The 17163-nt window shown below is 38.4% G+C and overlaps 2 protein-coding genes across 2 annotated transcripts; one reads left to right on the forward strand and one right to left on the reverse strand.

Annotated features, from left to right (window-relative positions):
• The first annotated feature begins 4660 nt into the window (after nucleotides 1–4660).
• On the forward strand, nucleotides 4661–13755 carry LOC146506530 (uncharacterized). The gene is made up of 2 exons (XM_085179095.1): nucleotides 4661–5072; nucleotides 9819–13755. The coding sequence occupies exon 2, from the start codon at nucleotides 9826–9828 to the stop codon at nucleotides 10942–10944; it is 1119 nt and encodes a 372-aa protein (XP_085035221.1). The 5' UTR covers nucleotides 4661–5072; nucleotides 9819–9825; the 3' UTR covers nucleotides 10945–13755.
• On the reverse strand, nucleotides 12471–16776 carry LOC146506531 (uncharacterized). Its single transcript, XM_085179105.1, has 2 exons — nucleotides 16659–16776; nucleotides 12471–14375 (listed from the first exon to the last, which is right to left on the reverse strand). Exon 2 carries the CDS (start codon nucleotides 14372–14374, stop codon nucleotides 13859–13861), a length of 516 nt encoding a protein of 171 aa, XP_085035231.1. The 5' UTR covers nucleotide 14375; nucleotides 16659–16776; the 3' UTR covers nucleotides 12471–13858.
• Between the last annotated feature and the right edge of the window lie 387 nt (nucleotides 16777–17163).

The following is a 17163-nucleotide window of genomic DNA, read 5'->3' on the forward strand; positions in this document are numbered from 1 at the left end:
TTTGTATTTTATCTGACACGTTATAGGACAGATTTACTAAAGGAAATTATTCACAATTGCAGAATGAGCTACTAAAAATGCATTGTAATTTCTATACAAAGTCACACTTCAGTAAAAGCAATGTGATATAGTGGCTCAAAAATCCAATGTGAGCTCAGGTTTCCCACAAGTGCTTCTCTTTGAAAACAGCTTTCCAGTTACCATGTTACTGTGCCATGTGGATGTAGAGTGCACCGCATAGTTTGAATAGCACACTGCAACATTGAGGGATTAATCTAACACACTAAAGATTTTCTTTTTTACAGATTGAGCAGAGAGAAGTTGCTCGCTGTGTGCGCACTGCTGAGAAAAGGAAGTTCATTTCAGTTAATTTCCGCTCTGTTTCATGAAAACAGTGTTGCAGTGCTAAGTTTTAGGACCGCGATATCAGCTTTGAGTCATCCACGTAAAGTGCAGATTACGTAAATTGTAAATCCAGGAGATTTTTAACGTCAGAAGACGCTTTCAGCTCCTACAGATGTTAGTTAGTTTGACCCCAAATGTTCCTTCTTCTTAAAAAAGCCAGCTTTCGTAATGAAGGGATATTTGGCGAATTGAGGGGAATTTAAAACTGCTGGCTAAGGGTAAACGTAAATTCATTAAAATTATAATTCATGCCGGCAGTAATGACACCCGTTTATGTCAATCAGAGGTCACTAAAATCCATATTGAATTCCCCTGCCCAATCAGACCAGGAGTGTCATGTTTAGCCGGATGATCTCTTTAAATAGCTGTCTGTCTGAGTGGTGTCCAAAAAATGACGTGGGCTTCATAGATAATTGGGAAACTTTCTGGAGGAAACCTGGTCTTGTTAGGAGAGACGGCGTCCATCCCACTTTGAATGGAGCAGCTCTCATTTCTAGAAATCTGGTCAACGTATTAACCCCACAAAATGTGACCAGGAAACAGAGTTGCAGTCTTACACGCCTCTTTGCAGCTTCTCTCCTCCTGTTATCCCCCCAAACCCCATCCCCTAACTGTGTCAGCTTCCAAACAGACAAAAAAAACAACAACAAAAAAAACCCCAACTAAAAACCGACTTAAATATAAAAAAACACAAAGAAAGAACAATACAGTATCCACATCTCAACCAAAGAGTAAAACAGTGAAATGTGGATTATTAAACATTAGGTCTCTTTCTTCCAAGTCTCTGTTAGTACATGACTTAATAATTGATCAACAAATCGATTTAGTCTGCCTTACAGAAACCTGGTTGCAGCAGGATGATAATGTTAGCTTAAATAAAACAACAGTCCTGAGTCATTCTAACTATCAGAAACCTGAAGCACAGGCTGAAGGGGCGCCGTGGCAGCAATTACAGCCTATTACTCAAACAAAGACCATGACCCCCCCCCCCCCCCCCCCAAAGGAGACACTCCCTGTTTTTGCCACACAAACATCCTCCAGTGACCAGCTGAGAGCTTTTTAACCGCAAGTGGTGAAAGCAAACAATTTACTCCATCATATCAGTAGGGGAGACCGGGGATAGTTCTAATGTGGGTCAGTTGTAACACTTCCAATTTCTCCAATCAGGGCTAAGTTTCAAATGATGCAACTCATCCTGTACATGCCCAATTCAGTTCTGCTATCACATGTGAAAAATCAGCACATTTTGTCAAACAGACAATTTAACACGAAAAAAAGTAATTTGTATGCCAAAAAGTACGTTTTTCTACTTTATTTCAATTTCTAATAGCATTATCTGCTTTGCAGTTAAACTCATCAAACCTAAATGATGTTATTTGTATGTCTATGGGGATATATTCTGTGTAGGTCTTTAGTGCTAATGTTTTAGCCGTTGGCTGTAATGTTAGCTAGTTCATTGCTATAGGAGTCTGGGTCAGTTGTAACAGCAACAGTCTGGGTTAGTTGTAACAATAATGCAGATGTTACAACTTACCACACTATTACTTTAACTTATTGTAAGGAGAAAAACCTCAGGAAAGCAAAGAATCACGGGCCCAGAGTTAATTCATGTACATGGACGATTACCTGACACCTTCCGTCGACTACAGAAAGTGTAGGCAAAGCGCGCCAAGCATTCGCTCAGAGTTTATTATATACTGTCCTCTCACGTAACACTCATGGGTGGAGTACAAGTTAGGAAAAAACAACTTCTTATCTGCTGCTTGCATAGAGGCTGCACAGGATGCAAGCTTGCAAGACGAAGATGGACAAGTTGATTAACGATCTTGTAGTAGGTTAGAACAATACACGTGGGTGTTGTCTAAACTTGAGCAACTTCCTCATGTGATCACTTTGTTGCAGCTAAAGAATTTGCTGACACGCTATGTACAGGCATTACTGTGCAATTTAAATAAGCTTAAACATAAAGGTAATAAGGTAAAATCTTTTCACACTTATATTAAACAAATTGGGGCAACGACATCAGCAGAGAGAGGTTCACTGGTCGCTTTTGTATGCGGTTAATGCCATTGGCAACACAATTCCTCCACTGTTTGTGTTCCCACACATACATTATGCAGACCAGAGATGGACCAGCAGGAAGTATTGGTAATGGAAATAAATCAGGATGGGCGCAAGAAACAGATTTCCTCATCTTTCTGAAGCACTTTGCAAACCACACCAAGGCAAGCCATGATAAAAAGTAATGGAATTGCGATGCTGGTGAACAACTACATTTTTTCAGTTTCATTGTTATGTTCAAAATTGGTGCAAGAGTTGTAGGTTATAATGCCCACTGAGCCAATGAGGCCAAACTCAAGGAAGACCAACCAAAATTTATGAAATATTCAGTTGCAGAAAATTCGATAATTTGTCTTTTTTGGGGGGTTGGCATATGTTCAAAACCTAGATTTCTGCAGCTACATAAATGGCTCTAAGTGCATTCATGTGTTGAATAAAAAAAGATTACATGTTAAAAATTTGTCAGTTTCCTTATTTCATTGGGTTACATTTCACCCCAGGATATGTTACAACTAACCCAGACTATGGGGTTAATTGTAACATTTCACTCTTTGTGTTTGAGACCATACCATGCAATGAGTAATTGTGCTGCAGAGAAAATAGCTGTACTATTTAATAGCAGAGACATGTAAATACTTTGCATTACATTTTGAATCCACTACCTTAAAAGAGCTCCAATTTACAGACAGAAATGTGAAAAATGTTACAACTATCCCCGGTCTCCCCTACGCCTCTTTTTACAGTCTACATTATACAAATAAACACAAGAGATTGTCAGGACACAGATAAGCAAAGATAACTGTTCATATACAAAATAATTTACATATCAAACATTTCTTTAGGTCCAGTCGAAATTGGACAGTGGAACTTTTTTTTTTTAAATGCCATAAAGACAGTTTTTTAGAGTAAACAGAAAAAAAACTGAACAATGTCGGAGCCCTGGTGATGGAGCGCAGTTTATTTAATTACGTTAGTACATTTATAGTGAACTCAAACTTTAAATATTTTATTTAGATTTTGTTGTTTTTCTACTTCTGCTTTCTTTATGTACAGTACTGTGCAAAAGTCTTGAGTCATCCCTCATTTCCACCCAGACAAGGTGTGATGGTCGGGGCAGTCTGTGGGGGGTAGGGGTTGTTTTGCGCTCTCTCAGGTGGAGTGCTGGGTCGGCTGTTCTTGTTGGGTCTTGTTTTTCGTGGTCACCAGGAGCACTCATCCATGTTTCTCACTTCCGCATTACTGAGTAGTACTTAAAGACTGGCCTGTGCCTCCATTTTCTGTCAGATTGTTGTATCCTCAATGGTCTTACTTGGCTCCTTCATGCTTTGTGGCTTGTTTAAACCCTGTTTCCTCTCTTGTCTGTTTCCAGTGTCTCCTCTGGTGAAAGGATGGCTGACGTTTCCGCACTGCCATTCCTGCTTTGTTGTAGACTTCCCTGAGTTCAAGTGCACCGCCACTCAAACCCGTTACTACAACCTGGCTTCCTGCTACCAAAGGAGTACTCTCCATGGGTTTCTCCCAGTTTCCTCTGGCTAGCCACTGATCCCTCTGCAGTCTGTCAATAAGCGAGCAGGCTTTCAACTCCATTTCCTTCAGAACTTAAAATTAATTATAGAACAATCACCTTTGGCAGAATCTAAATCTCTTCCTCTCGAATAGAGCTCCCCTGCCATGCTCCTGTAGTCAGAAACTCTTACCTGCTGCCATTTTTTCTGTTACCTCCCAAGTGTAAACACATCTTTTAAAACTGCAGCGTGTTTCTGGGTCCAGCTGTTTCAGTCCACTCATTTGGTAATTACGACACATGCAGCCAGACCTTTTCACTCATTTTCAACCCAGTCCTTATACCTGACCATTTTCAGAGAAATGTTTTTGTTTGTAAAGCCAGTTATCACTGCTCTATGAATGATTCAAGCATAAAAAGGCACCCGAGTGGATACTTTCACAAACAACAACGAACCAGTTTTAATGTTATATTTGGGCACTTTGTTCCTTTTTGACAGGTATAATAGAATAACTGCACGAACAAGCTGCTCCCAAAGAGCTATTAGCTGCAAAATAGCTTTTTCTTAAAAAAATAAAATAAAAAATAAAATAAAATTAGTCCCACTGTCGCCAAGTGCTTACACTTGGGTCATCTTATTGCTGGGATTTTCTCTGCATTATTGTAGGGCCTCTACCATACAGTATTAAGGTCACTGTTGTTGTGATTTGGTGCTATATGAATAAAGTTGAATTGAAAATGGAATCATTTATTCTTTCAGTATGAGCCAAATGTACGGTATATGGTAAAACGTTCAGTAAAGCAGACACTTAAAAGTTGAACCATTAGTAAGTACACGCACTAAACTCTCGCTGCTGATTGGCTGTGGGCCCTTAATTGATTATTTTTCCATTTCCTTTTCCCCGGTGGATGCCGAGAATCGACTCCACCCCAGCCCTGCCCCCATCATCTGTTTCTAAGCGACCCACATCTCTCGTGCGGCCATATGTCAGCCAGAAATGAAACAGTTGAAATCATAACCGGAGAGGTACGAGCGCCGCGGGGACATTCTCGAAGACAAACAGGGAGGAAGGAACTCATCTGACTCACGGTCACCACACAGGTGAGGCTGTAGGTAAAGTAGAGCAATTAATGTTTCTACCTGCGATCTGTGCGCAGTTCACGTCACCTTGAGTAAACAGTCTTTATCTAACCGAGTATCAGGCAGTGGTTATTGCAGGGCGTATTCCAGTGAAGTTTTCCCCTTTTAATATGAATTCCCTGCATTAATATGTAGTTATAAATAAATTCTAACAACATGTAACATATGTTTTAATTGTTTCAAGGAACAAACCATCCACCAGGCAACTTGTTATTGCCTCCCATATCGCGGCTGCTCTTTAACAACAAGTTACAGGGAAAGGCATCACATACAGTTAAAAAAAACGTTTTTATAAGTATTTAAAGCAAAAATCATCGATTAGTTATCACTAGTCGCTGTATTAGCTTGAGACAAATAAAATGCTTACCATACCGAGGAGGTTATGTATAAAATAAAGAAAATACCTTTATTGCAAGTCTTTAATATATAATTTATAATCAATCCACTCCTTTTTAGCCACTTAAAATATTTTTATATAGCTATTATGTTATATTTGTTACAAAGTCAGCTGGCCTCTTGAAGAACAGTGAGTGTTTGACATTCATAAATAAAGAACATATAAAGGTCGCTTTGCCAAAAACCAATTTAATCTTTTAACTCATGGTAGAAATGGCATAAAATAGCTTGAGATCAGTCACGACAGATATGCTTGACGTACATTTCACAGATTAAAGGCAAAAAAGTCATTTAAAACTGTTTAAATACAATCGCTTTTTGGCACAACACCAGAATAAATAAAACTTAATTTAATTAATTTAAATAAGACTTAATTTTAATTGCTGTGTCACAGCAGCCGAACTGTTAAACACGACCTATAACAAGATCTGACAAGATAATTTAAACAACAGTTGTCGTTTTTTTAAGTACACAAAAGCAGGTATTTGTGTGTGAGGCGGGGAAGATTTTCGGTATCCAAAAATGCTGAGATAAATAGTTAAATAAACCCTCCTTCTCCAGTTTGTCCACAGACCTTTTTTTCCTTCTTCTTTCTTCCTTTTTTTTTTTTTGCCTTCACTGTGTGGTTTTGCAAAAACGATGGCTCATTCCGTTATTTCAGATACTGATCAATTAGCGTCATGCCTCTCAGGCTGACACACAGCGGAAATCCGCCACACAGCGCCACTAAGACGCCTGTCTAATGGAATTTTCTTTTTCTTTATATATTTTTTAAAGCCACACCTTCTGAGACAAGGATTTGTGGTTTTTCCACGTCATGTCTGACAACAGACTGAGTAGTATTCAATTTTGTAGTAATACATTACAAACAACTGGACAGACAGTTAAAATAATTTTTAGTAGTAATATATTTTATTGTCATTTAAAATGTGAACATGCTAATATAAACCCGTTAGCTCATATATAATTGTATATAACTCCTATGAGAGTTATTTCTTAATTTTCTTGTTTGTTTGGGGTTTTTTTTGTATATTTGTCCCACTATAATGTTTCAGATTAACAAACACATTTTTATAGTAGACAAAGATTACCGGCGTAAATATAAAGTATCATTTTTAAATGATGATTTCATTTAAAAAGCTTATCAAACCCCCTTATTTAATCATGAATCAACTTTGATCAATCAAATTTTTTGGAACCTGAGTTCAATTTCATTAGCCACACCCAGGCCTGGTTACTCCCCACCTGCTGAATCCAGAAATAACTTACAATATTTGTATTGCACATTTAAAACCAGAGGTACACCAAAGTGCTTCACAAAATCCACTAAAAGCAGTAGCAAAATACAAATGCAAATAGCAGGTGGAAAGCATTGATTAACCAAGCACACAAGATAAGCAGATACCGAAATAAAACGTCAAAAGCAAAATCAATACAAAACCTTGTTCAACAAAACAGAAGAAAAGGGTACTTACAAGAAGCGTACTCTAGATAGCCAGGAAGGCTAAAGCAAATAGATAAGTTTTCAATCGAGATTCTGGATCGAGTCAGATGCACGAATAGCTTGTGGGAGATTGTTCCAGAGGTTAGGTGCAAGTGGAGTGAAAGCACGGTCACCTCTGCTCTTTGCAGTGACCTAGGTTGCTCCAAGAGCAATTGGCCTGATGATCTCAGTGCTCTCCTAGGAATATACAGGCTGAGAAGATCAGTAAGATAACTAGGCGCGATATTATTTATGATTTTAAAAGTAAGCAATAAGATTTTAAAATCAATGTGATACTTAAATCGATGGTATCTGACAAAAGGAAGCAGGTTAAAAGATCTCAAACAGCAACACACCATGATCTAAAGAAGCGGCTGAGAAACAAAGTCATTGACATCTATGAGTCTGGAAAGGGTTACAATGAACCAGTGTATCAAAATGACTCCCAGAGCACATCAACAACTCATCCAGGAGCTCACAAGACTGGATAACCACATCTAAAGAACTGCAGGCATAAACTAACACAGCATTTCACAAAAAGACCATCGTGCCAACAGTCTAGCATGGTGGTGGTAGTGATGCTCTGGGGGTGTTTTGCTTCTTGACTTGGATGACTTGCTGTAGTTGATGAAACCTTGAATTCTGCTCTCTACCAGAAAATCCTGAAGGAGAGTGTCCGCCCATCAGTTCATGCCCTGAAGCTCAAGTTCATTTGGGTGATGCAGCAGGACAGTGAGCCAAAGATGTTTTACCCCCTGTTGGGTTCAATATTGAGGAGGGGTAGAGGAGGTAATCAACTTTCGTAATAACAACACTGGTCCGGCCGGGTGGAGTCAAACGATGATTTTAATGACACGCGTGGGAAGATCGCCCGCTGTACGCAGACAGCGCCGATCCCCAACTTACAGAGCATAAGCAGGTGTTTTATACCTTTCAGGGCTTAAATTTACTGACGCCCTTAAACGTCACTCAGATACAGTTCATACATAGGTTTCAAAACCACAATGACTTAAGACAGTTTAAAAATAACATTGTCTCCATCTCCACAACAGATGCTTCCTGTCATCTGACTTTCACTTCCCGTGTGTAAAATCAAACTGTTCCTCTTTTTGCAGAGACAGCAAGAAACTATTCCTCTTTTACAGAGACAACTTTAGAGTTGCAAGCAAACATGATTAATCTCTCACCTATAAATGAGATAAAGTCTACTGTGTGTTTGTCAGCATGAAATGCACTCAGTTTCACCTCTCGCCTCACCAGCTGAAACTTATAACCTTTTCCACCAGACAGAAGGCCAGCACGTACACATTTAAGATTATAACAAATATTCAAAAGCATTTAAGATTATAGATTCAACTCAACAGTTTAGAGTGGTTATAACTGCACCTGTAATAAAGGCTAATTGGGTACCAATATGTTTAAACATCTGAATACAATATCAATACTGTAGATTATGTTATTAATGCAATGGTAATGATGATAATTATTAACAATAGCAGTAAAATAATTTCTAATTGCTCACACCCCTTAATAACTACTTAGGTTATTTTTGTCTAATGTCAAACTTTTTTGGATGATTTGAAACATGTACGTGTGACAAATATGTGAAAACCTAAAAACCAGGAAGGGGGTAAATACTTTTTCAATGCATTGTACATATTTATGTCCTGGAAGCAAGATATTTTAAAATTCTGATAGTTGAAAACAAAATTAAGATAAGGGATAAAAACTACCTTCATCATCTACAGTTCTTCATCATTTTAATAAACATTACTTATCCTCCAATATAATATCTGTTTGATTATCCACCTGCCTGTCTCATTTTCATACTTGTATTTAATTTCGAAGATCAAGGTGATAAATATGTGCTCCTATCAACTTGTTTTAAAAACCAGCTTTCATTACAGTTCTTTCAATTAAAACAAGCAAAACAGATGAGAAAATAACAACAGTGTGAACTACACCTTGCATCATTACATGATCACACTGCCTCAGCATCACTTCTAGTATCATATTTCTGTGATGTGATTTGCAACTCAATAAAGAGCTTGAGGAGTACTCAACACTGACATTACACAGCACTGTGGAGATGTCACCAATTACAGCCTCCAAGGTTCAGGTTCTGCATCATAAAGCTATCAGCACTGACATTGGCAGACTCTCAGGAGAATTTCCAGTTTTCCTTTTGTTACTGAAAGCCGAAAAAATGAAACCCTGTTGTGTTTCCACATGTCTAAGCTGCTCATTTGCCTTCTTGCAAATATAATATCTCAAACGTGGCAATTAAGCACCAAAAATACAACCCGGAAACACAGAGATTGATGAAACAATCAGACAAAAATGCACCTAAGAAAGTGAATTTTCTACTGTGCAAAACAAAATCCAGTGCATGCACGACTGAATGCAGCTGTCAGTGTCTCTGCTCCAGCCTTCCTAGTTTCCTCCAACACAATTACAAATTAAAAAAAAAAAAAATGCTGAGATGGTTTGCACATGTGCAGAGGAGGCATAGTACACATGAGCAAAGGTGCTGAATATGGAGATTTCAAAAAGGAGGAATAGAATAAGACCACAGAGAAGATTGAATTTGGTGAATTTAGTGAAGGAAGACATGCAGGGGGTGGTGTGACACAGGACGATGCTAGAGGTAGGGTAAGATGGCTCCCCTAAAGAGAGCAGCCAAAAGAAGAACACATGTATGATTTTAGGTTTCTGCTGCTAACAGCTCTCTAGCACTAAAACTAAAATAATAAAGTGACATTAACACTACATAAGTACAAAATTAAAAGTGATATGCTCTAAATATTATCTCATATTTGTCTCCACAGAGTGAAGATGAAGCTCTATTCATTGTCCATGCTTTGTTTGTCACTTCTCTTGCTTAATACCCCTTTCTCGCTGACCAGGGGAAGGGGAGGGAGAGGAAAAAGTTCGGGCAGCAAAAAAGTCTCTTCGGGCACCAATTCAGGATACAAACCCAAAAAAGACTCCACCCCTCAGGGTGGTCATCCAAAACAAAACAATCAGGGCAGTCCTGGGCAGCACGGGAATTATCCCAGACAACCAGGTGCAGCAGGCAACCCTAACCAGTATCCGGGACAAAGTTCTCCGTATGGAGGGTATGGAGGAGGTTATGGAGGCTATGGAGGAGGTTATGGAGGTTATGGAGGAGGTTATGGACGGTATGGAGGAGGTTATGGAGGTAATCGTCCTTCTGAGAAATCCAGAGGGTTTGCTCGCAGTGCAGTAGTAGCTGCAGCTGGAGGTGCGGTGGCAGGAACGGCCCTGGGCTATGGGTTAGGACAGTTCTCCCGTCCTCACTTTAATGTCCGCAGCCCTCAAGAGGAGTATTATTACAAACATTACATGCACAGGAACCATGGGTCTAAAATCCAAACTAATAGAAATACTAACAAAAATACTAATACTAATACCAATACCAATACTACTGAATACAGCAGCGACAAAGGAGGACATGCCGTAATTACTCAACCCATTCAGAGTTATGAAGACTACATGGATGCCTGTATGAAGAGGTCTGACATTTTGCCCGTGAAAACTCAAAAGCCCCAAATCAAACCAGGTGCAACTGCCACAGCTACGACCAAAACCAACACGTCTACTCCCGTGACATCAGAGAGCAACGACACTGCCACAGAAAACCCCTCGACCCCTACCCCTGCAAGTCCAGGCCCTCCAAATCAGCCCGAAGAAGATGACACGGTCAGCATTGTGGAGATCGGCTACCCGGCACTGATCGAGCAGGTGAAAACCAGGAGATGCTTGGAGTTGTACATGGCTTACTCCATGAAGTACATGAGACAGGAAGGGCCGAAAGACGGGAGTACAGGAGGGGTAGAAGGATTGGAGATGGGCTTTCAAAGACTTTTAGCAGTAGTTACAAGTGCTATACTGATGCTACTTAACAGCAATGTACCTGTGCTGCTGCACTGAGATGTTCATTTGACATTATAGAGAATGTGTTCATGAATAAGGTGAAAGATGATGAGATGAAAAATAACTTGGTGGAAAGGAACCTGTAATCCTTTTTTTATTTTGTGCTGACTTCTGCTGTGAGATTTTATACTTTATTTTATACTTTATGCTTCATATAAAGCAAACATTGACGGCACTGATAGCTGACTTGTGATTACAGAAGAAATTAAAATAAATAGTTACAAAGCCTTTTCCTGTAACTGTAAAACAAAATGAGCTAAAGGGTTGTTTCTTATGGGAGAATGTGAATGTTTTCATGAATCCTAAAGGCTTGCACTTTTTCCTTGTCATGTTAAATAAATGAAATAGCTTTACTAACTTGTACTTGTGGATATTTCATTGCTTTGGAGCTGGCAAGTGACAATGTCTCGTAGCATTAGTGTTATGAAAAACTTGTGTTACTCATTTACAATCAAAAGTAGAGTCAGCATTGGATTATGCATCTATATGTTATTGTATCCATCCAGCACCTCCAAATCTGGGATCATGAGCCCGGCCAGGCCTCCTCCACACCATTATAATGTTGGGTAATGACATAATTTTCTCTTGGGGAATATGCTACACTAAGCTACATGTTGTGATGGGTTTTTCTTTCCCATTTAAAGGATCATGTGATCATTCAGCTCCGTATTAGTCTGTAGATTTCCAGACATTCAATGATCAAACTGTGTGATTTGCCCCCCCCCCCCCTAATGGTCCCGGTCTCTCTGATAGACTTGCTTGGTAAAGAATGGTCTATTTTACTTGTACCGATTCCTTCAATGTCACATTTAAATCCTTTGTCAGACCTTTAACCTGCTTCATTACAGAAATAATTAAGAACTAGCAAACACTTATCAGCTCAAATTAAATATGAACCCCTGAAAACAGGGCACCGTGTATAAAAATGGCTGCGGCTCCATAAAGGTTAATGCAACATTCTTGTTAAGCATTTCAAATTAAAGCTGGCTGTCTGCACGTTGACCTTTTATTGATTTTATAACTGTAGGTCCAGTGTGTTGGTACACAAAATACCAGACATAACTGTGGTGCTGTTGCAAAATAATTGCACCATTTTGATTTTTACACTTAAACGTTTCAGATAATCAAATCCATTTTTGTATTAGACAAAGAAACCCGAGTAAATGCAAAATGCAGTTTGTAAATGACGATTTCTTTTATTAGGAAGAAAAAAGCTGTTCAAACGACCTGAAACCGTGTGAAAAAGTAATTGCCTCTCCTTGTTAGATTATAAATTAACTTTGATTAACCACATTTTTTTTTTTTGGAATGCTCAGTTCAGTTTCACTAGCTACACTTAGCCCCGATTATTGCCCTCATAACACAATGCTTCATGTCACAATCTAAAGAAACTCAAGAACAAATGAGAAACAAAGTCACTGACGTCAGTCTGAAAAGGATTACAAAGGTTCCTAAGGCTTAATAATAATCTAAAATAATCTAAAATGATGTGGTTAGCATGGAGAATAAATGTCAACACAAAGCTATATCACACATTTATTTTACATTCATAACAGTATTAAATATTAAAGAACATTCTTTAATAAAATCTACAAATGATCATAAAACATTTAATTATGCAAATATGTCAATGAAAGCAATACTTAAAAATCTAACCTATATACAATATACAGCATAGGCGAAATTATGTAACAATTGTTAGTACAAGAAAATAATTATTATAATATGATGTGTTAAATTTGTTTAGATCCGAGGAATGAGGAAGGATTTGTCTGTGTTTCAGTTTGGCTTAGCTGTAGCCCTGAGAGTGTGTGTAATTGTGTAATTGTTTAGAGGGAAAGGAATTTATTGACACTGGGGGTCTGCTGTCATAAAAGGAGACAGGAAGCTACAGCTTGTACCTTTAATAAAAACTCATAATTGTTATAAACTTAGAAGTAGGTTTGCAGGAGACTCTCCACCTTAAATGTAAATGTAAGACAACAAGAGGCCAATGGCCCAGTGGATGCAGAGTGGGGGTCTCAGTGTTTGTAATATGTTAACTCTGTTTTCTATGTTGTGTAGAGGAATTTACACAGAGACACACACAGTGCTTTGACTGTTACGACGCACCCACACCTACATGCACACTCACTCACGTGCACTCACACATACACACGGGTACGTGCACTCACATAGACACACGGGTACGCGCACACACAGGCACTCACGTGCTCGTGCATACACACACAGACACAGAGTTTGCAGCACACCATGGGGGTTTTATGATGGGGTCACTTCTATAAAGCTGACTGTAACAAACAAAGGAGTGGAAGATCTGCAGAGGGACCTTGCATGTCTCCCCTTCTAGAAGATGCATGCTTAACAAGATGAACAAAGGTTTTTGTGAAAATGACTACTGAGTCTGGTGCCGTCTCTGGATGCCCGAGGAATAAAAAAGAACCGGGGTGAAACTGATTTCGCAACACAATGAAAAAAATATTTAAATTTGGTAATTAGAAAACGACATTAACATCTAATCCTGACATTGTTCCTTGAGGTAGACTTAACTTAAAACAGATCTAATTAATTCCTGCTCTATCTTTACAGACATTAAAAGAAGTCAAAAATGGGACAGGATAGCAACATCACATCAAATCAGATTACATTTCGTGACTTTAATAATGATTTTTGACCGCGTTTTCATATTCAGCGTAATGGTGTCACATTGATAAGTCAAACTCCTCTTATTGTCCTCACACAGGGTCACTGAAGTGTCCACAAAACAAATTGGCAACAGGTTTTTATTTCTGAAAACTCGAATTTCAGGTGAACTGTGACTTTAAAAATGTCCCCTTTACAGTAGGATGGGTTATTTTTGAAAGGAGGGTTTTTTCTGGTGTGTTTGTAAATCTCAGCTTCGTCTCCAGCGCTACATGAATGCCACCCAGTGGCCCATGAGCAGGGACATTAGGGAGCCAATGACAACAATGATGCTGTTGTAGATTGGGCCACTGGATGCTCCGGTGTAGTACTCCACATCACCAGAGCCCTCTGGCTCATAGCCAGGGCGGGGGCCATAGCCGTAACCACCTCCGTATCGTGGGTATCCATAACCTCCTCCATACCCTCCATATCCACCATATCCGCCGTATCCTCCGCCATACCCATACCCAGGACGGCTCAAGGCAGAGCCGATCATGGATCCGCCTATTGCTCCTGCAGCAGCTGCCCCAGCTATTTTCCCGGCACTGGGGCCACTGCTCTGGACAGGCGGTGGTCTGTAGGGCTGACCTCCCCACCCCCGGCTGTAGCCTCCTCCTCCTCCTCGGCTGAACCCACCACCTCCACGTCCACGGCGGGCCTCGGAGCCGGGTAACAGTGTGGCCAGGAGCAGCACACAGAGGGCCGCTGTGGAAAGTTTGTGCATTTCCAACGCGATTTTCATCCTGTTAAAATAAGATTATAGAAACTTTATTTGGACTGAATTGGTTAATGAGGTTAATGAACTTAATCAGTAACCGCTTTTCCCTTTCATAGACTTGCTTTTACTTCTATTACATGTTACATCATCTTTCAGTTGTGTTGTTAATTTTTTTGCTCAGCTTTGTTCTGTCATTGGCATTTAAAAAAATTATGTATTCATTTTGTTATTATAAACAGGAAAATCAAATTTTTGTTTCTGCTGTTGCTGTTTTAGACTATACATAGTAAAATAATTACCCAACAAGTACCAACCAAGGATTTCTTTTAAATTATTTAAAGAGAAAATATTTATTTGCATTATTACTACTTGAATTACTGGTGAGTACTTAAAGCAATTTATTTATTTTAAACTATACTTTATACATTATATAAAATATAAAATAAAAGTTCTTGAACTCACACAAACACACTGATGAGATGTTCTCAGTGCAGCTTTAGTCCTGCTGTGTGGTATTATTACACTGCTGATGAATTAGGAACAGCACAGATCACTGCTCTTAATCCAGCTTTGAGAAACGAATCTTACACAAGCACTGTGGCATGAGTGCAGACAAGGGATCAGATCAGACTCATATTTTCTAATGCACCTTAGTTAGGATCCTGTAGATGGGGTCTGTTTCTAAATCTATGGATTAGCTTGTTTTTGTTGGGATGGAATTCATATTTTCTTAATTCTGAAATCTGACTATTTTTGACCTAATCCCAAATTATGGACAGGCTAAGACATAAGCTAACCATGTAAAAAGAATTAGAGAAAGATGACACAGGCTATAAAAATAATGTATTAACAAACATCCAGGCTACATTTACATATATGAGGTTTAGGTGTAGGCTATGCACCATAAATACAATATTATTGATATATTATTATAAAATATCCAACATTAAATGATGTAAACTCCAAAAAAACAAAAACCTAGTAAAAACATCTTGCATTAAGTATGTCACTGCTATAATCCGTACTAACAAAATATTAGTGAAAATTGTACTTTATATACAGTGTGGTAGGACAAGTGTATTTTTAAGTACTGTGAAGTCTAAGCAGGTCATGTATCTAATAATAATCTCAGTAATGAGGTGAACATAAGAACTAACATTAGAGTTAGTGACTTGTTTGTGCCACTAAAAAGTATCTCAAAATTTTAATAACTCAACTTGAAATATTGAATCATGTTGAAATATTGAGATAAAAGGTGGGTGGCAATTTCTGTTTTTCTGTGGCAGAAATACGCTTGCGTCAAAACATTTACTCAAATCTCTACACTTTTGATGTATGCATGACTACATTGAGTGGGTTTTTTAATGCTACTTTGCACATGCACTCTGACACATTTTTAAAAATATTGTACTTTTTACTTTTATTCACCAGCTTTATTTTAATTACGTCTTCTCTGGATGAGGATTATTATGAGGAAATAGATCATTTTAATAAGTATGTTATAGAGTTTTAAGAAATACTCTCCAGTATTTAAAACGCCTAAAGCAGTTTCACCTTGACCAACTGCGTCACTGAAGGATAGCTCACATATTAGAGCATCGATAACACCAATCCACTAATAAGGATCGCTATCACTGAATCATAACTACCTCTGTTTTTCAAACTTTAAATCCAATTTAAAGCAAAGTTTAATCCGCTCCACTTAAATTCTCTTTTATCAACCATTCAGTCTATAAATCCAGGTTGGTTTTATATATTATTATTAAGTATCCATGATTAAAAGAGAACTTAGATTTGACTTTTTATTTATTATAATCCTTGTTTGTACCTTGAGATGCAGTCATATTAATTGTAATTAGTACGACCTGTGTTGCTTGAGAATTAGGATTTGACAAATACCACAGTCTTTGTACGCTGTATGCAACTTTTATATTACATTACTTTGTATAGTACTACTAATTCTTTTACAAAGAAATGAAATACATGTCCCACCACTGATTATATGACCATGACATCATTAGCTCTGTCAACAGGCGGTGTACACTCTCTAATCTGTGTCCTCTTACAAGGTAACTCGAGCTATAATTACACTGGGTCAATTAGTTTGAGAATAATCCAGTGACTCTCAGATTACAGCGACACTTTCTAGAAATAAACTCTGATCTGTGCAAATATTTTTTTAAATATCCCAGAAATAAGAACAAAAGGCTTTAACTCACTGAGCCTCATACAATAAACATCCCACATTTTAATATAAATTAGTAACATGAAGAAAAAAGAGAAAAAATATAAATAAAAAAAGTCTTACCTGCGAAATTAATATTTTTTTTTGTGGCAGAGATTTGGATGGTATTTCTCTTTGGGAAGCTGAAGCCAAAAGTGATGTTCACAGCTCAGACTCCTCTTCTTGTCTGTGGGAAAGTATGTTTCAGGGCCAGCCTGTTATCTGTCAGACAATCTCAATCACCTCATTGGCTGACTGCAGTAAGCTGCTGGTGCTGCCGACATCATGCATAAATACCTGAGAGCGCAGGCTTAACATTTGCGTTTCTAATTTTATCTGAATTATTTAACTCTCTGAGTAAACAAAGCAGAACGTTCAGCGAGCTCTCCTGAAGCTTATGCCATCATCTGCCACTGCAAACAAGTTCAGCATCGTTAGGTAACAGTGACTGCAACAAAAACGGATGAGAACTACAAAATCATTTTCCCCAGACAAATTTTTTATTAAATAACAAACATTGTACGAAAACTTCCACAAAGTAGTGGCAAGAGTTAACACTTTAAAGGCTAAAATTTCTTCTTTACTTTGT

This window comes from Neolamprologus multifasciatus, chromosome 12 (genome assembly GCF_963576455.1).
Source record: "Neolamprologus multifasciatus chromosome 12, fNeoMul1.2, whole genome shotgun sequence".
NCBI classification, from domain to species: domain Eukaryota; kingdom Metazoa; phylum Chordata; class Actinopteri; order Cichliformes; family Cichlidae; genus Neolamprologus; species Neolamprologus multifasciatus.